Raw genomic sequence first — 20,743 nt, 5'->3', positions numbered from 1 at the left:
AAAGAGATCTGAATAGTTCACCACCTGTAACACTTCCAGCACTGAGGAGCACTGGCTTACAGAGCATCTTCACACACCTTGATGGTGTGTACACAAACTCACCCTGTTCTTTCTCCTATTCTCCTTATGCTTGCATTATTTATTTAAGATGTGAGTTGTTCATAGGAAAGACCATCTGCTTTCTAACCTCAAAGCTGCTCTTCCTTATAAAAAAACTCCAAATAACCAAACTCTGTCTCTACTGTAAAGCACATGTAATATAGATATGTGGGTCACTTAATGGTGTTTTTTTCTGTGGTGAAATCAATTGTTAGTGTTTATTACAGGTAGCAATAAAAGACCTTGTCCTAGATCAGGATCCTGCTGAAGTTCTGTTGTCTCATTATTTTCTTCTTTGGCTTTTTTTGTTTTGTTTATTTGTTTGTTTCCTTTTTCTCCAGAGATAAGGTTAGAGCATAGTGCATCCTACTTTCAGTCTGTTAGGACTGCATGACCACAATTGTGCAACACAGCCAGATAAGACTGGGCAACCCAAAGAGCTCAGCTGCTGTATCTAGATGTCTATATCCAGGACAAGGCACTCATTCCTTGCAGTTTTGCTAAATAAAATCTGTAAAAGTGCTGCAATGGCAATTTGAATCCTCCTGTTCTGCACAACTGCAAACAGTAGAAGCCCATAGGAAACATTTATAAGAGTGCACACAAATCAACACCTGCACTGTCTATTCTGAAAACACTATAAATAGGCAATGACCCGAATGCAATCGGGCTATGGTCCAAACCAGTCAGTCTGAAAGTTGGCAACTAAAATTATGGCAACCCAAGAAAACTACCTGAGAAACACTAAACTTTCAAATGAAAGTCCTTATCTAAGAATGACTCATACTTTTTTTCCCCTAAGGAACTAGGTAACATGGCAGTATTGATGGCACTAATAAATGCCTGGGTACACATATTCTTAATAAATGGTTTGAATGTGGAAGTGGAAAGTTCCCCATTTACTTAGACATGTACACCTTCTTTGTGGTTTAATAAAGGCAATTAAAGAAACTGAAGTCAGGGTTAAACAAACAAGCTTATTAAACTGGAACAAGCATGTTCATGAATAATAATTACTTTTAAAGGTGTCTGGAAGGTTTCTTGCTTCCTTCACTGGCCAGGCTTCAAGATAAATGACTGAAACAATTCTATATTTTTTCAATGCTTTCAAACTTCACATTGGCACAGGATTATCAGGTATAATATGTATATACTGTACAATATATACAGTATAATGTACTGAATTGTTCTGGTCGATCATGAGTAATAATAACAATCGGATTATTTTTCCTCCATACTTGATACATACACATCCTTTAGTGCTATCCAAATCCCCTATGTTTTGTGGCTATAAAAAATGACAACTCAAGTGTGAGAAAATCACCCTGCATATAGGATAAGTAATTGCTAGTTTAAGTTATGATAGTGTGGGGACTATGACATTAAGAACCATATTAATGAAAATAATCACATACTCCTTATTAGAAATGTGCATTTGGACTGTATACTGTTAAAGCAGAGATTTACTTTTTATCGTCCATAAAAATGCTCATGGATTTAAAAACTGTAGTGCCAATATAAGCCAATTGCAAACGTAGTGAAAGTTTCCCTAAGACTAGAAACATCTCCAAGCAAGACATTTCTGATCAAGTGATGTGGGAAAGGAGGCACTGAGATGCTGAGATACATTATTTGATCTGGTCAAGAAATCTGTGCTAGAAATCCTTTCTGAATTATACAAGTAAACATAAAACCACCCAAAAGCAGCTGAGGGAGTCATTTTATCCAAGCAACGAATTCATAACCATTGCCAAACAAGTTAGATGAGCTACAGGTGCCACCAGACATCAGAACTTCCTGTTTGAAACAGATGGCATGTCCTTAAAATAAAAGGGGAAGGAAAAGCAAATCATTCCCCAAACCTCATCCTTTTTTCAGCCAATGCCAGTTGTGATGGCTACAAGCAGAGCTGGGCATCATGGGCTTCCCTCAAACAACACAGCACAGTGATATCATGGACTCATACTGGAAGAGATGCCCTTGGGTCCCCATTCTGAGTTTCTCATACTCAGGATGCTTGCCCTAGACACTGAAAATCTGTGAGTCCCTAAAGTACCTAACACAGAATTTGCATATGATATTGACCTTACAAAAAGGGGAGACCTTCTCCTCTTTCCTACATTCTCTTAAAAATCCCAAAACAATTTCCTTGTGATTTCTGTACTTGCAGAAGACAAAACAGTACCTTACAGCCTGCAGCATGGAATACTTTTGCCAACAAGAAAAAGCATCATGTCTGCTCACTCAGAAAAAAATAGCCAAAAAGTGAAATAATTTAATCTTTCCTTAAGTTCCTCTGTTGTTCACAATTAGTTTTAAGGTAATGAAAAATCTATTATGACTAAAGGCAGTAACTAATTAAAAAAAATCAAATCACCCACAAAAAAATTCAGTCAATTCTTTTGAATACTCCGGCACCTCCACTGGCTACAGATCTCTACCACCACATTCCCTTTTTTTAAAAATAAGCATTTAGCAGCGCAGAAGTCCTAGTATGCTTCATACATTAAGAAAAAAAAATCTGCCAAAGCAACAGAACTGTGGTTTGATGAGAGTCACACTGTCAGACACATACAAAATCTCAATAATCTCATCAGTATAATGGGTGCTTAGCTCCTATGATGCTGGAATGAAATTTTTAAGATGGTGATGGATGACCTCGTTGAAGATGATTGAAACAATGAAATAAATCTGGTGCTGGTGCAGGACAGATTCAGGGAAGACAGAGACACATGCACTACACAGTTTGTGTCCACCTGCCTTGCAGGTGCAGGCTGGGTTTGTGTAGAATATATGGCACCACAGCTCTGCTTTCCATGCCTCCCACACCCTAATTCTTCACTAGACAAACATTTGGGCTTGACCCTACGGCTGGGTATATTCTTCTGCAAACACAGATAACAAAATACATCAGACTGCAATAAAAGCACTTCTTGCCTACCTCATTATGGGGACACAATTTTTTTCTGTGTCTCTAATTCATCCTCTCCCATCTTCTTTGACTACTTCTCCTCTCCTTCTTCCTCTTCATTCTTCTCTCTCATTTTTTCCTCATTCCCATACCTTCCATTTACTTTCCTTAAATCACTTAAGTGATATTTGAAGTGAAATATTGGTAGAATTAAAGAACAGCTTAGATGACCAAGAAATATCCACAGCAGACAGAACAAATTTATCAGGAAAGGAAAAAATACTACTTCGTTCCCAGACTCTTTCTGAGCTATATTCCAAACAAATGAAAAGTTTTTTAATTAAATATTTAACATTTCAATGATGACATCAGAAAAGGTGCCCACATTTTCACTGCAACACCAGAAGAGAGGAGTTTACTCTCTTTACAAGTCTGCACATGTACAAGGACATAACAAGGGCTAGCACATTGTTGTTGGAAATGGTTCTAGAGGTGGGAAAAAGAAAAAAAAATGCAAGCTTTCCCTCCCTTATTACAGATTTTCAAACCTCTTCATATCAGCTGTTCCTGGGATACAATAATATTTTGTGTCCTTTTATCACTCCTGTGCACATAATCTTTATCACGGTTTGGCACAGCTTTGCTCTGTGCCTCTGCAAATAGGTATAGCTCATACCAGTGGGAAAACAGCCAGGGACAGAACTCAAGCTGCAAACCTCACAGCTACAGACCTATCTCAATCTCACCAGCATTCTCAAAGCTGACAGAGAAAATACACAGACTGCACACCTATTTCTGGTTAAACAAAGAAAATTGGATTTTTATCTGTTTCACTTCCACCTTCTAAATAGCACTGTTTTGTCAAGAGCCACTAATGAAAGAGATTAGCAGCAGATAAAGAACATACAGTTTTGACTGAATTCATAGATTTATCTAAAACATTTTCCAGACAGAATTATATTACATTTTTTTTTCAGAGCTGAAATAGGATTACAAAGCATGAAAATGAATTTCTGAAAATATGTATCTATATTATTGCCTATGATTGAGAAGCTTCATTAATAAAGACGTCTCTAAAGCTTTCAGGTTTGTGCATAGTCTTGGTGAAGGTTTAAATATAGTGACAGTACATGTCAGTAATCTATACTCCTTTCAGCTGGCATTTTGAATGGATGCCCTAGGAAAGAACAGAGTGCTTTAGCAGCTCATGGTCTAAAACATAACCAAAGAAGTAAAACATAATTTCCTTTTCTGTCCATGTCTCCTGTGCACATGACCAATGACATTGGCCCACCAAGATTCTTCTCCAACACCAGTTCTGTGTGTGACAGAGGCACTGTGAGGCTGAACTGCACTGGAGATGTTTGGGTTGACTACATACTGTGATTTTGGATGTCTGTATAAACACTTAAAATAGACAATGCTAGCTGTAGACCTGAGGTCTTTCTGAAACACCCACCTAATGGCTCAGTGGTGCAAGAAGAATGGAAGAAACTTTAAAAAAACTGAAGAGAATTTCTGAACCAACACACAGCTTTTAACTGAGACCAACAAAAGAATGTGTTAAAAAAAATAAAAATCATGGAATGCAAATACAAATCCCAACAGCTGAACAGTAGAGCAAGCTCTCCCTGCAAAGCTGGAGAGGCAAACTCTTTTCCAGAGTCACATGTAAGGCTACCCTGACAAGGCAGCTGCCAGCAGACACCTTCCTGTGCAGCCAAGGAGTCAGAGCTGACTAAATAACCTGGTAACCACATCATTTCTCTGTGCACACAAACTGCAGGAAACCTGTGTGCCTCAAGCACACTCACCAGATGGGATAATTAGGCTCAGACAGATCACTGACCTTCCTATTAAAAATAACCCAGATATAGAGGTTGACTGAAGAAATCTGTGTCACGTTACCAAACTCCTCAACAGTCCATGGAAAGCCATCTATACTGACTCATGCAGCAGCTTGGTGTTCCTACAGGTGCATTTTGTGAGGGCAAAAATCACTTCATTTGGGGCATTCTTAAGTATTTATTGAATTTTCTTTATGGAAAACAGGCACTGGGATTTCACTGCTGGGAACTACTCAGTTGTCCTTCTATGAAAATGATGAAAGCACATATATATGCATTTATGCTAAGCTATTCTTTCTATAATTATCACTAAGGCTGGTTTCTCACACTAAAACAATTTTGGAGAAGTCAAGTCTTTCAAACATCACAAAATGCAAATGCCATTTAACCTTCCATAAATGGAAGGCTCGCACCCATTTAAATAACATCATTTTATCTGTAATTAGAAACGTAAATATAATCAAATATTCTGATGCTTGAAAATAAATTCATTATTTTAGAGTTTCAAAGGCCAAATGAAACATCATGCTCTCCCTGAAATCAGGGAGGTTTCCATCCTTTCTCCATCAATTCTATTTCTCCTTCCTTGATGTGTACCACAATGTTTAAAATCACATTGATGAATAACCACATTCACACAAGGCTACTCTTTTGTTTTCCAGGAATTGTTATGTCATATAATTCTCCCCCATGTCCTAAACCAGAAAGGATTAGACACAGTGCCAGGTATTGCTAAGCACAATCTGCTATGAACAAAGCACCCACCACAAGCCCAAAGACAAGCAATTTTGCAAGTTCACAGGCAGAAGATAACTGCAACTCCTCAAAAGACTCATCAATCCCATGGAGATTAGGCCTGGCTCAGTGAGCTTTAGCAATTGGAAGCATCTTTGCTTGCACACCCATGGCCTGGCATTCTCAGGCAGCCAAAACTTTAATGTACTCAGAAGCTTTCTGTGAACAGAGCCTACAAACACGTTACATAGCCCAGCACAGTCAGGCAGCTCTACTTGGCCATGAACTGGACACCCTGGCACATCCATCTTGCTACTTGAGATTTACATCTATATATATTATTTCCCTAAGAAAAACTAGGCTAGTTAGTCCTCATTTTATTAAAACACATATATTCCAAAAATCAGACTAACTAAATATTCTAATTCAACTCTACCTTTTACAAACAGAGCTTCTTTAGCTGGAGTATTAAAAGGAGATTGAAGGGACCTACACCAATGTTAGAGGCAGGGCATTGGTGAAAAAGTTTTAGGTCTTTGATTCTACACAAGATACATTCATACACATGGATACCACTTCCTATATATCCAGCTGCTGTCCTGAGAAAAAACAGCGAATCACAACTGAAGTATCACAGTATCTGTAAATTTAACTTCTGATACTAATCCCTGACTGAAAATTATGTTAACAGCTATTCAATTCGAACTCTGCTAAAAAACTGACCCACGAATTTGAAAAGGAACACAGATTTTTAATTATAAAGTAGGGAAGTAAGCAGGGAGGAGAAAAGAAAAGATAGCACGTTAATCATCTTGTTACTTACCTTGAAAGCAGCAGTCACACCATCAAAACAAGAGATAACAAGAATGTATGAAATTACTCAACCCAACCATTTAACCTCCATATTTTACTCATTTCATGCAAGTCCCATCTGTGTCACAACCATCCACAGCTCCAATCCACAAACAATTCACTACATGATAAGAAGAGATTTGATCTTAAAATTACTTTAATGCTGACCTCTAGTGACAACTGATGGGAATTTACCTTTTTATGGGCCTTCCCATTTGGGAATATATTTTTGGGCTTCTTTGTAATTACAGAGCTTGCTCCAATTCACAGCTACCCCCACTGCAAGGAGTGTTCAGCCAAGGAGAGACCTTGAAGTCACATTTATTACAGTCACAGGTGAATTAATTCACCACACTCTGCAGAAATGTTATGATTGAATCCAAAGCTCTGTTTTCACTTATTAAAAAGAGGAAAAGGCAACAAAATACAAGCACTAGATTTTGAGCCTTGTAACTGTAACCAATGCATTACAGTACCAGCTGTGCACAACTAATGACACACAACTGCCCACATCTTCAGGCAACCAAATGTCATCTTTCATCTCCGGGACCATCATAACCAGGCAACCTCTAGTGCTCCACAGCAAAAGCAGTCCTGCAGCTGGAGCAAAACCCTGCAGCTTTCTCTGCAAAACAAGGGTGTGATGGGCCCTTGGGGGCAGGCATTTCCCCACACATCCATTGTAACATAGCCCAGATGGAGGGATACTCAGGTCACAGCAAGTCGCCAACCACCTCGTCTCATGAAAGCAGAGAGGAAATGACAGTGGCTGCTCCAGAATGCAGCCTTAAACACTTCCATTGATGGAGCATCAACAACATCTGCATCATAAAAAATTTCCGCCTTATATTGAGTCTAAATCTATCTTCTTTTAGTTTAAAACCATTACCCCTTGTCCTACTCCAATTAAAAAGTTTGCCCAGTGTCTGGGAGGCAAAGTAAAAGGGTGATGGCCATGGACCACTGCAGGCAACTGTTTTGAGAGGGTTCCCAAAGTGGGAAATGTTTTCATCAAGTATGGTGATTGATGACCCTTGTAGCATGTGTTTGTGTGTGTATATGTATATATATCTATATATCTATATCTGTGTATACACACACACACACATTCAAAAAACATGCTTAGCCAGGAGGCTGGAAATCTGCCAGCTGAATCTCAGAGGGTGAGAACCTCCTTTGAAGCTGATCCCAGCTTGTGTTATCTGAATCTATAACATTCCCTTTTGCATTGTCCAGATGTTGCAACCCCTGTACATCATTTACATGGACATGACTGAGGTCAGGGGGGATTTTGACATTCTGTCAGCTGTCCACCCCAAATCTTTGTCTCTGGTAGAGTCCTCAAAAACAGAGTCAAGAAAACTTCTGCCTTCCTGGAAGCTTTCTTAAAGTACTGAAAAGTTTCCAGACTGTTCCTCCACTCAGCTGATAACACAGGGACTTTTACAGAAGCATCTTCTGGTGCACATGGCCAGGTGACAGCACAGAGAGCAGCACAGTCAGGGAGAGAGCCCCAGGGCCCTGAGTAAGTGTGCACCACAACACAACATGGAGCCAAAGACTAATCAGTCATACCTAGGCACAAACACAAACCCATGTATTTCAAGATAATGACTTGACTCTTCAGTCATTGTGACTGGAAAGAATCAGTTGTCACAACAAACATAACTTCAGAAGACTGAAGATTAAACACCCAGCTGATGTGAAATGAAAAGGTCCTCTCACACTCAGAAACACATCACCTTCTCATGATGTAGATTGCACAATGCTTAAAACATCTCTTCTGAATAAGCTGCTGGCAAAAATATCCAAGGAAGTGTTTATTTTTCACCACCACAGGCATATAAATGGTACATTTGATGAACACCTGCTTGCCAGCAAGCCAAGCAGCCTTTGGCAGCAAACCTGGATCTTCCTTCCCTCAACATTTGGACTTGATGATTCTTCCAATGCCTTAGCAGCTTATCTAATCACAGCAAAACACAACAGTCACGTGAGAAGGAAAGCACACCTTATTTAAACACACTGAAATCAAGCCCCAACTTGCAGATTTAATGTCTAGGCTACAAACCAGGTAAATGAAGCTTCCTCATGTGTGCCAGCTGCATGTAGGAGTGCTTAAAGATGTACATATATAATTAGACAATTATCTAAGAGGGTTGGCAGGGAAGAGTGGAGGGGAGAGAGAAAGAGGAAGCAGAGGCTTAATAATGGATACAGAATAGCCTCTAAGTTGTCATAATAATCACCTAGCTTCAATATCAGCACAAAGTGGTCTTAGAAACAATTATTTGCTCATGTTAGTGGCTGTCAAAGCTCCATCTAATTCATTCATTAACAAAATATCAGGTTCGCAAGCTGCTGTGGCCAGAAGATAATTAGCTTTCATTGTGGGGTGGCACATTCTGTATCACATTGACATAATAACTTCATAAACTGCTATATTTTATTTGCTTCTGAGCCTTTTTTTTTCCCCCATTAGTTCTTCTGCAGATTGTATTAAACATGCATGAACTATAAATACAGAGTCCTTTGACCCATCTCAGAAGTCTTGGACAGTCTAGATAACTATTACACGAGCAGCTCATGGGTGACTTGCCTTTAGGTCATTTAAAGAAAGGCTGATAGAATGGCTGAGAGCAGACCATGCCAAAAAGGCATCCTCATTAGGTCTCATCTACAAGTACTGAGTAAGGTGCTATTGTGGTCCAGCACACACCACCAGGATTGTGCAATGGCTGTGCAGGAAAAAGACTGCTGGTTTTTTTCACATCTCTTCATTAGGTCTGTCTCCCTGCCTTCACAAAAACATACCCATCCAGCATGGGTTTGGCTGGGCTAAAGTCAAGACAGCCCAGTCCTTTTTGTGCAAAGTAATTCAAAAAGAAGCAATTCAAAAAAGGAAATTGTAATATGTGGACAGTAGGAAACAAGGTTGTATTTCAGTTCATGTGAAATTAAGCAGGTTTCTGGGAGGCTCTGCAGCTTCCCATCCCAGCCAGTTTTATGGTAGCTATGTTAAGATATTTTATTCCTTCTATCAAAGACATGATCTTCATTCTAATCCTAGGGAACTGTGTATCAGCACTATCTTCTGCAGTGAGTTGATGGGTTTATTACTATATCTCCTATTATTTAAAGATCTCATGCATGATGCCTTTTGATTTTCTTGCTCCTCCCTTGACTTATGAGCACAGGGGAGATTTTCACTGGTACTATCTCTCTCCCCTTGTACCACACTTCATGACATGATTTTGAATTCATGTGCTATCTGGAAGCCTCTTTTGTTCTCTCAGAGGAATATTCCAGGGGAATTTGTTGCTGCTCTTCTCTGTACTTCTGCAACCTCTTCTTGCTGACTGCTCAGCAAACATGGAAGATTATATAAACCAAGTGGGAGGAACCAGTCTTCAAACACTACTGTGCTTCTAATAAATGCAAGCCTTTCTTAGTGAAGCCTGACAGATGTTTACATACAATATTTCACATTGATATGTAAATAAAACCACTTGGCAGAAATCTTAACAAAAGGTCATCAAATTACCCAAGCAATTTCTTTCAGTACTTAACATATGGTTTCACTGAATTTCATTTACCATTGTGCTACCTTGCTGTTTGGCTTCATGAGATATTATTAATGGTCACTGCTCCTTGCTCTTCTGTCTTTAACAGGACTCATTATTTGCATATTTCCCCAAAATTGTCCAGCTTAACCAGTGATTTCTCTTTTGAATTCAAAATGTTGACATTGTATTAGCAGAAAGGAATGGGAGCTATTTTGGAGCATAACAAGCCACTTTTTCTGAAAAATGCAACTAACATCACCCTTCAGTGAAACTAACTCTGACAAAGGAGGTTATACTGTAAGTATTTGAAACACAGGAGGCCTAAAAGCAATTGCCTGGATATGGATCTTCTTTATTCAATGTTATTCACCAAAAAGTATTTTGAATCCTTTTACAATGCATTGCTTGTTCTTTTCTTCTTGCTACTGTTACATCTGATCAATTCCACTTGAAAATGAAAAAAAAATTAAATAACATGTTGGGTGAGCATGCAGTGAAGATATAGTTATCTTTTCCATGGGTAATAAAGAGTGTGTGACTTGCTGCTCCCAAGTTCTTAAAAAAAAAGGTGGTCAGTAACCAGTGTGCTACAGCAAGAAGAAAAAATGCAGGAGGAAAAACACTCATCATCTACAGGACTGTAAGGTAAGTAGAATTTATGTATGCAGTTTTTAATGGGCCCCTATCCAAGGGCTAGCAGCACAGAAATAACCAAACAGAGCTGAAGACTCAGCAAAAGAACAGGGCATTTAGAAGTGATGTTTACCAGTAGGAAGTCATTCCTCTAATGAAAATTTAACAAGCACTAGTGTAGTCAGAAAAAAAAAAAAAAAAAAAAAAAAGAAATTACAGTTTCCCTAAATGAAAATAGCAATCAAAGTTTTTGATTGCCTATCAGGTTTGAAATGCTAATCATTATGGTAACTGTGTTGGTGAAGGTAAGGAATTACTTAAAGAGTGTTATTTTCTTTATTCAGGCTTTTTTTTTTTTTTTTTAATCACTGCTGCTCTACAGCTGCTCATGCTCAAGGAAACAAAACTGTATGGATAATTACCCCTATGGAAGCAATCCAAAAGGTTCACAAAGTAAAAGCTCCTTCCACCTTAAAGATCAAGGTTTTAGATTAGGAAAATACTTAAGTCTCCAGCTGATAAAGATGTTTGATCTGCTGGGCAAAGGTAGTCGCCAGGGACTTAATTCAGGACTCTCTCAGCACACAACACAGAGGGGATCCCAGTGCAGTAGTTTGAAACAGTAAGATGCTACTTAGAGCAACAAGAAAAACAAGCACTGCAATTTAAAAAATATTAATAAAAAATAAGAAAAGCTTTTAGCCTTTTTCCTAAGAACTCATCATTCCTTTTTCCTTCAGAACCCTTTTCCAAACACTGGCAGAGATGTCCCAGTCAGCTCCTGGTCAAACTCATGTCAGGAAAGAAAACAGGTTTTCTTGCTGTTGATCAGATTTTTACTTCATTTACAAATACAGTTCCAGTAGAACCAGAAGAAAACTTTTGCAACTGCTGTCATGCTTGTGTTAAGACACTCAAAAGAAAGAGTTGTGTTAAGACAAACCTGGCATTAGCAATCCTGTGCTGTGTGGAAAGGCCATCATGATTGCAAAGCTCAACCACAGCAAAGCAAAGTAATAAGAGAATGAAATCTAAAGAAATCAGCTAATTCCCTGTTTCAATTAACCAGTAAGTCACTAGGATCAATCCACATCTTCCTTAATGCCTACATTACAACTTCCTATGAAAAAATAAGCAAAGAAAATTACACTGCACTTAGAAATATAGGAAATTTTGATTGTATCATTAATCATCAGAATACAAGTGTTCTTGTATGAGACAGATATGCCAACATACCACAGCACTTTAATATAAACCTCCATTTCCCCTCAAAGCCAAGCAAACTCTTGGATGCCTCATTGAACATAATGAAATAGTAATAAAAAATGCAAAAGACCATAAAGCAAAATGCACAAGGTGTCTATTCATTGCTTCTTTTGATCACACCACAAAATACTAATCAGCCATGTAGACCTACTACTGTAGCACCTAGCTAGCAAACAGCTTCTATTTACAAACAGGATTATCTGCAAAGAACACAACTTAAGAGCTCACATGGACAGTACAGTAGCTCAGCTGACACTGGATAATGAATTAACCTATGGTAACTCAAGCTGGACCAAGACAGGGTTTCAGAATCAAAGAGCTCACAATTTAATCCAACAGTGTAGTGTTCTATTCATAGGGAATATTGCTCCAAGGATGTAGCATACAGCAAGATGCACACAAGTATTTCAGACCTTGAAAGCCTACATGCCCCCCAGATGTTTGCCACAATTTCAGCTAGTGACACAAACAAAATTAAAGTAAGATGTCCAATAGCAGAATGGGGGACCAAAATTAGCACTGTGAATATTTTCTCTAATGAAAAGCTTATAAAGAAATACTGGATGTAGGAGACAAGGCAACTCCCTTAATGTTTGTTTTCTCTGAAAAGCAAAGAACTAATGCTGGGGGCAGTGAATGGAGCAGGAGGAGCTCACAATGTGAGTGAGATCTGTTTTTCTCTTTTTACATCTTACCCATCTCCACGTGTGTGGAATTTAAAATGCGATAGAAACTCAGAAAATTCTCATATGAAGAACTTAAAAATAAAAGCAAAACAAAACAAGGAAACAAAACCCTAAAGCAATTGATGACTGCATTTTGGGGAGCGTGGGCTAACATTCTGCTAGAAACCAAGCAAATGCCCAAATCTGGCTCTGTGTAATAGAGAAATTGTCAGGAAAGACAAATCAAGCCATAGCACATTGTTTACTCCAATACTCTGATGGGTACTGGCAGGAAGGCACTTTCCTGTCTGAACCCTAACCAGAACTACAGAGAACTGTAGAACTACACAGGATGGCAGATATGTCAAACTGCCATGACAAGCACTATAAGGTACATCAGATACATGGAAGTTGATAGAAAATTTCCTCCTCCCATCCCAGGATTTCTGTGTCTGTACCTTTTCTATCAGCATGGTAAGCATGTTCATTTTTCTGCTCCTGAGGCCAACACAAAGCACACTTTAAGAAGCCAGGAAGCCAGGACACAAGTTCTGACCACCATGAGGAACTGGCAGCTTGTGTCTCTCACTCACCTGGAACTATCACCACTAAACAGTTTGGGGCACATCATCACTGGCTTTTGCTTCAATTTACAGTAAAATGACAATCCTTGCAAGCAGCTGCCAGGAAAGTGGACTGATTCAGGAGAATTTAGCTTTGATACACAACTTAAGCCTGTAGTATCAAGTAAGAGGCAAAAAACTGAATGCTTTTCAGGCTCACCATAACAGCCTGTAAAGAGAAAATACTGCAAAGTGAGTTCTGAAAACTTTATGCGATACACCACATTTAAAGTTTAATAGGCTCTTCTACATCCTTCTACTTATGTACAAAGTACCACTTTAAATACCAAGGTGAGTATAATCTCTAACTGTCCTTAAGTCTTAGCAAAATGATGGGATATTATTAACTCAGGGGCAGATACTGCTGCCTCTTGACAGCAGAACTCCCAACTGAGAGCATGTTGGCCTCTGGAAGGAAAAAAAAAATGCACATGATATTTATTTGCAATAAACACATGCACACTATATAAACTGACTTATCCTTGTAACTGATTCTCTTATTTCTGCACAGGAAGCACATGTGGCCTATGCAGGCACCAACTTTCCCACAGCAGAGAGAAAGTGAGCAGAGAGATGAAACGAGTTTAAAGGAATTCCTTGAATTAAGACAATACAGTCAAAACTTGTGGAAATATAGTATAATGAAGTGGAGAGTTCATACAGAAGTTTTTGCTAAGCAACTCATGCACACAGAAGCATGGAATAAATGTTACCCTGCATACCTAAGCATTCAAATACCTCAAGTAAACACATTAGAAGGGAACAAATCACATTGGTGCATATTTGTGGGTGGAACTGGGATTAGTTTGAAATTATTTCTTGTTCATTAGCTTATTACTTTTTAATGTACACTTCATTTTTTTTTTTAATCAATGAAATACTGTTTCAATCTTATCAACTACAATTTACAATTTTATGGTACCTATATTTTACATCGAGAAGAGACAACCATGACCACCTGACTAGATTCTCTCCTTACAATGTAAACTGCAAAAACCACTCTCAGGCTTTAAAACTTTTGGATCTCATTTGCTATATATAAATTATCTGCCAAAGCATGACTGAAAAAGGTAGTGTTACAATAGAAAGAGGAAGAGAGGATAATTAAAGGCACTGATTACTTAAATTTTACAGCAGTTACATTCCTGATGTTTGCAATAGTTCTGCAGCTCTACTTGGACACCAGCATGACTTTCTCCATTGCTGAGATTAAGGCATTTATGGTCAAGGTTATATCATATTTTATTTAAGCACACTGCAGAAGGACATTAGCTTTTACAGGTCAGATTCACCGTGGTACTTGAGCAAAGCTGGGGCTGCAGGGCAGAGCTCACTGAGAGCTGCCAAGGTGCAACTTCCCTTCACAGGCCAAGAATAAACATCTCATCTTTCTTATGGCCAGACAGGTCTCACAGCCCAAAGCAGCCTCTGTCCATCTGGATTTTAGGGGGATGACAGGGGCAACAGTACTGCATCAATCAGCACCATTAAATCCTGGGGTGAAACAAAGTCCTGTTTTATGAATAACAGCAAAAGGGGGCAGCTCTACCAGCCTTTACCAGGGTTTTGCTCCCTTGAGAGCTCCTTCTCTCAGATGGAGGTCCCCACTCGCCATTCAGAAACACTTTTAAGTCACCTTGGGCCTAAACACTGTAATTGCACAGTAAGGCATTAAAGTTAGTTTCAATGAGTCAATCTCACAGCACAAGGATACAAAACCATCACCCTACGCCCTTCCTGGCACAGCACATTACACCTGCACCTCACTAGCAGCAATCATTTCCACCAAATTATGCATGTATTTCAACCATAACTATGAACACAAATAACCAGTAAGGTCCTGACCCATTCCACCTAAGGCTCCTGAAATGACTGCAATCAGTAAAGTCTCCATACTGCACAGCCAGCAAGAACAGACATTTCCTGCAAATGTTACAGCCCTGAGAACACACTTGATCCTCCAGGAATCAGTGTTTTAATTTTTGACTGTACAGCTATGAGCCTTTGCTGAAAAGAGAAGCTCAGCTCTCCCTGCTGTAAACAGAAACAACACTGACACACAGATAGATGAACACAAGGAAGGCAACAGGTTTCGCTTCATTTTATCTGGGGCAATCTTTCAGCCATATAATGAAATAAAGATCTCTTGGGGACCTTAGATCAAAATGTTTTTTGGTCCAGCAACCACAACTGCCCCTGAGGCTCCACGTGGGTTCTGGGTTTAATCTCATCTTCCTGCAAGCACACCGGCAGGAGCGGGGCCACCCCCGACTCCATCGGCTGCTCCATGGCTGCGGGCTCGGGAGAAGCACAATTCAGCTGTGCATGCCTGTCAGGGCTCTAAGGCTGGGAACAGAAGTGGAACACACAACCAAGGAAATTTAATCTAGAGGAAGGTAATTCACTACCAGTGTTACCCCCTGCCCCCTTCCACAGTGCCAAATGCATCAGAGACCAGCACCCAGACTTTTCCCAGTGAAGGAGAAAAGTCTCCTTCATGCATGCCCATTATCCTTAATGCATGCCCATTATCTTTACCCTTAACTCTGCACAAACTGTAGAAATGTCTGCACCCGAATCTTAGGTGCTGTGAACAGGGATGTCTTCCACAAAAGTAAGCACAATGCTAATACTGTATAGCAGGATGGAGATCTGAACTGGGCACCTGCTACTTAATGCAACTTTCTGAAGTCAAATTTAACTTCCTGAATGATTTTTTTTCTTGTGGCTGGTGCTGATGGTTATCAAAAGCATGAAGCTTAACATGTCAATCCACATGAGAAGCAAGCCTGTCTTCCACCCCCCTCTGGCCTCCCTTGTTTCCTTCCAAGGCATTTATATAAGATAAACACAAACCAGCTTCCTCTATTGCAGTAACTTGAGACATAAAAAGCAGGCAAATTCCCTTTATCCCAAGATCTTCTCAGTGAGGGGTTATATTTTGTCTCTTCTATATACTACTTTTCAGAGCAAATGTTCTTTTACAGCATTCACTGTCCCTGCCCACAAAGGAGCAAATAGTATCTTCAGCTATGGAAGCATGCAGACATCTTTTTGAAAATCAGGATGTGATATGGAAGATTATTGAATACTACACATACAACTGTTCTTTAATTCCACAAGTCTTACATTCACCACTGCTTACATCCCAAGCAAGTCTGTACCTACACATGTGCACAGTTGTAAGCCCAATGCGCAGTTACACATCTGCCCCTCCTCATAAGCAAATTTGTAAAAATAGAGAAGTCAACTACATACCTGCCTTCCTACAAGAGAGAAGGCACAGGGTCTCACACCTGTCAAAACACTGAATTCATTAATTTCTAATAATCACAGGCTTTCACTAGATATTCTCCATACTTCTTAATTAGGCATTTGTATATATTCTTACTAGTGACAGAGGTAGTCACTCAGCTCTCACTGTTAGGTCACTGCCACCAATCTTCCACCAGGCAAGTTGGGAAGGTGTTGTATGTTAAGTATCAGGAAAGGGAGGGAAATCAATTTGATTGTGTGCATTTTCAAGACACAAAGGCTAGTAACTGTAGAGAACCCAAACTGCACCTCCACCCCTTCTTGCTCTACTGCAGATCATGATGGCAGTTACCTCACGTGGATGCTTTCTATGCTTTAACCATTCAGGGTAAAAGGTTGAGCTCCCTGTATATCACCCAAAGCTCTTTTGAGTCACTAACATGATGTCATTGATGTCATTGCTGTAACAATCAACCCTGAGGTACAATGCAATGATTGTTCCTCCAACTCACATTCACAGCACATTTGTTCCACTAGGCTTGAAAATGAGAGGATGAGGCAGGTTAGGTTTTCCTACTCAGTAGGTTTTTGCTCCAATCTAATTAAAAAACATTCAGCAATTCACTGGAGTTCCTAGAAAACTGCACGTTACATACATTAAAATAGGCTCTAAAAGCAAACAGTCCCTTTTTTTAAAATGCATTCTCCAAATGGAGAGGTTTCCTCAGAAGTTTCTTTGTGATCTTATACTGAAACGGCTGAACCAGAAAGTTGAGCTGCTCCTGAGCTATCTTGGTCTTGTTGTTATTGCTAATGGTTTTCTTCATCTAAAAGCTAACAAGGAAAGCCACTGCTGGTTCTCTGACATGCAGAAAAGTGACAGGACAGCTCACTAGAAACAAGCAGCTGTGGTCATCTTGGTCTGAAACTGGGTCAGAGATGCCAGCTCTTGGTTGTATGAGCGAAATATGCAAGTAATATTGGGGATTCAGAGGCTGAGGAAAAGATCATCCTTTCCTTGCTGGTAGAACTCAGGTAATACAGCTTTAACAGCTCTGAAAAGGGCAGCTTCCTCACAACAAAAGGTGTGCTTCATGTACAATTTTTGGTAACTCTTCTTCATTTCTGAGAAAAGTGTCAGGGAATCAGTGTGAACAACCAAGCCAAGCCCTGCTACACCACCTTAATCCAAATGAGAGCCAGCAACAGGAGATTGCCACTACTGTGCATTAAGTTGCTGCTTGTGGGAGAACATGTGCTGCTGGAAAGTCAACCCACCTCCAAATGCTGTTACCATCACTGGACAAATTCAGTGGGAAAGATGACAGAGCCTTACCTATCCTGCTTGTAACTTCATGCCTGATACTGAAAACAGACCTTTTGCCAGCTAAAGTCACTTGGACCTGGGGAGCTGCAGCAGAGCATGCCACACACAGTGTCAGTGGTGTTCTTGCCATCAGACAAGTGCTACAGAATCTTCAGACTAGCTCAATTGTGACATCACCAGCTTCCAAATTCAGACTTTCTGAGAAACTGTCCCTAAATGCCTCGAAAAATGCCTGTCCTCATCTCCAGAAACAAGAGTGTCCTTAAGCTGTACAGCCAAGAATAAATTCCTTCAGGGTTCTAACAACCAATTAAGGGATGTGAAGCAATTACTTTTATATCCATACAAATGAAACTCCTCCAATGCAATTAACAATCCCTTATCATCTACTGTTGAATTTGCAGAAACCATATGCTTTACACTCTCTCCTCCCCCAACTTTCCCACAATTTTAAGCAGATTGTTTTAGCTAATGTAATGAAACCTGTCTATTCAAGAGAAAGAAGAGATGTGTGCACATTATCTGAGTATTTTTAAACGTCTTTTTTAATTTTAAATACAATTTCATTTGAAATTTTGTAGCTTTCATTTCTATTAATAAATTATCATTTCTCCTTTATAAATGATGAGCTAGTATGTCATGTAATTTCTTTCCTCTAAATAGACTAAGACTTTGATCTAATGCAAGCCCTTGCTGGAAGTACAGAGACTTTCTGTCTCATTTAGTTACAAAAAAATATTCAATTAAACTTTGGAGTTTAATCCATTTAGTTATGAAAATTAGATGAGCTCAATAAGGTACATTTGATTTGCCCTAAGGAAAAAAAAAAAAAAAAAAGAGAAAAAAAAAAGAATATCTGAAAGGAAAACAAAAATGAATGGAGAACAAAAGTAGCTTTTCCTGCTCATTTTGAAAAGGCGGATAATATGAAGAGTCTGAGTTCCATTTGTGTGCCTAATTTAAAACAGCCACAATGACTTAGAGCAAATTATATATCAAGAGGTACATGAACAGCTGGTGTTAGCATCTTAACTGTCTCTCAGGTAACAAAAAACCCTGTAGGTCATAATTGAGTCCACCCCAATGAAGGGAGATCTGATTCCTCACAACAGGATTACACCATCCACACACAACTCTTCTCCATCTCCATTCGAGGAAGAAGAAAAATGTCTGAGTCATTTCTCGAAAGCAGAACAGAGCACGATGGGTCTCTCCTCCTAGTCCTGCAGCCCTCACTCACCGTTTTTGCAGATGGGACAGCACTGGTCAGGCTCATACACGGGGTCCACGCACTCGGTCTGGGGGCAGGCTGAGACCGTGCACAGCACCTCGCCGTTGGCTTCGCAGCGACACCGCTCGCACGGAGAGACCTGGAACACAAACCCAGGCACCCTTAATCCTTCGCCTGACGCGCTCCTGGGCTGTGCAGCGCCCACTCCTCGTCTGCAAGGAGAAATCCTTCACGGCTTTCTCCTCCTCACTCTAAAACACATGGGTTATGGGGCCATGCAGAGAGCAACACTGGGCTCCTGCAAAATTACAGAACCGCGGCAGGGAAAGAAAACCAAAACAAAACGGGTTCTTTGAATCTACACACCAAATGGGAAAGTCAGAGGGATGCTGAAAACAAGAACGGTGAAGACTTTTGTTACAATTAAAACAAAAATTACCTTACTGAATTTCTAATGAACTTCCAGAAAATTAAGCTCATAATGTAATTCAGTTCTATTAGAGGTTCAAAAAATAATTTAGAGAAAAAAAATACGTATTTTAAGAAGAAAAGTTTTGCTAAATGAAGTTTGAAACTTATCGTAATGGAAATCCTTACTGTATTTTTTTCAGGTTTGAAAGTATTTTGGTAGCAGGAATTTGAAAATTATATTTTGAAAATATATTATATTGAAAAGCATATTTTTCCAAGAGAAGTCAGGAAAAAACCTCATCCTTTTGAATTCAGGTATTTCCCAGAGGTTAATTGTTTTTGGGCAATTCTTCTAATACCTGTAATTTTCTGGAAGGAAGTTGAAATTCAAAGTAAGGGGTGAAGGAAAATACAGGTAATCTTTTATGCCTAGTAAAATGCTACTGGGTTTGAAGAACTCTTACAGAATAGGAATACCATGAGATAGTTACTTGAAAGATCTACTTCAAAGAAATGAATTCCCAACAAAAGAGTAGCAAGACTCTCTTTAGTAAAAAATGGACTTTGAAATGCCTGCATTTGCCATGTAAAATTCCAGCTGTCCTTCTCAGCATTCCTGACCAGGCACATCACACTTGCATTGCTGATATCCTCATACCAGAAAGATAGAGGGAAGCAAGGATGTGAAGAGCAATAAATGCTATACTGTAAATCTCATTGCTGCACTCCATAAAACCACATGGGTACCCATGCTCAGAACAGAGGATGAAAATGCAGCTGAATGTTATTATTAGTGATCCTCTAACTGCATAATCTGTGCAGATTACTGATCTACTTAAGAAGGAGGTTGTTCTTTTTATGGACCCTTTCTCATTCCAGATTCCAGCTGATGCAGACAATCCCCCATTGCACTTCTCCAGTAAGAGCAGAAAATAAAAATCTAAAAAAGAAAGTAATTATTTGTTATGAAGAATCACCCAGATGTCTAACTTGCAGATCATCTGCTTCTTCTCCCTATCTTTTTAGGCAGCCTATCACATTTTTTCCCCAAATCCATTCTCTGCTTGCTTGCCTCTCACATCCTTCTCACTTCCAAAGTTCAAACATGCTGATGCTTGCAAAGCATCATCTCCAACTAAATGCTCATTCATGCTTTGCTACTTCCCACCTGCCAAAGCTGTTATTTGCTTATGCACTCACATATCTTTCATGCCCTCCCCTTTGCTTAGAAAGCCTAAATAGGGTCTCCTGCTGTGTTGCTTTCTGCTTTTATTACTATTATTTATTTCAGGTTCCCTTTGCTAGCTACTCACTTGGTGTTT

At 39.4% G+C, this 20,743-nt stretch overlaps 1 protein-coding gene across 4 annotated transcripts in view; it reads right to left on the bottom strand.

Moving 5' to 3' along the window:
- Positions 1–20,743, bottom strand: part of VWC2 (von Willebrand factor C domain containing 2) — a 52,899-nt gene that overhangs the window by 24,768 nt on the left and 7,388 nt on the right. For 2 of the 4 annotated variants that reach the window (XM_079302241.1, XM_079302240.1), the window contains one exon: positions 19,020–19,149. In XM_079302241.1, the coding sequence (XP_079158367.1) occupies positions 19,020–19,149 (130 nt within the window). Of the gene's footprint in view, positions 1–3,459; positions 3,497–10,341; positions 10,458–19,019; positions 19,150–20,743 lie in introns of those variants that run through there. The other 2 variants (XM_079302243.1, XM_079302242.1) reach the window with 2 other exon arrangements.

This window comes from Erithacus rubecula (genome assembly GCF_903797595.1).
Source record: "Erithacus rubecula genome assembly, chromosome: 3".
Lineage (NCBI taxonomy): Eukaryota > Metazoa > Chordata > Aves > Passeriformes > Muscicapidae > Erithacus > Erithacus rubecula.
The sequence above is the reverse complement of the archived record's forward strand: the minus strand, read 5'-3'. Positions and strand labels throughout refer to the sequence as shown.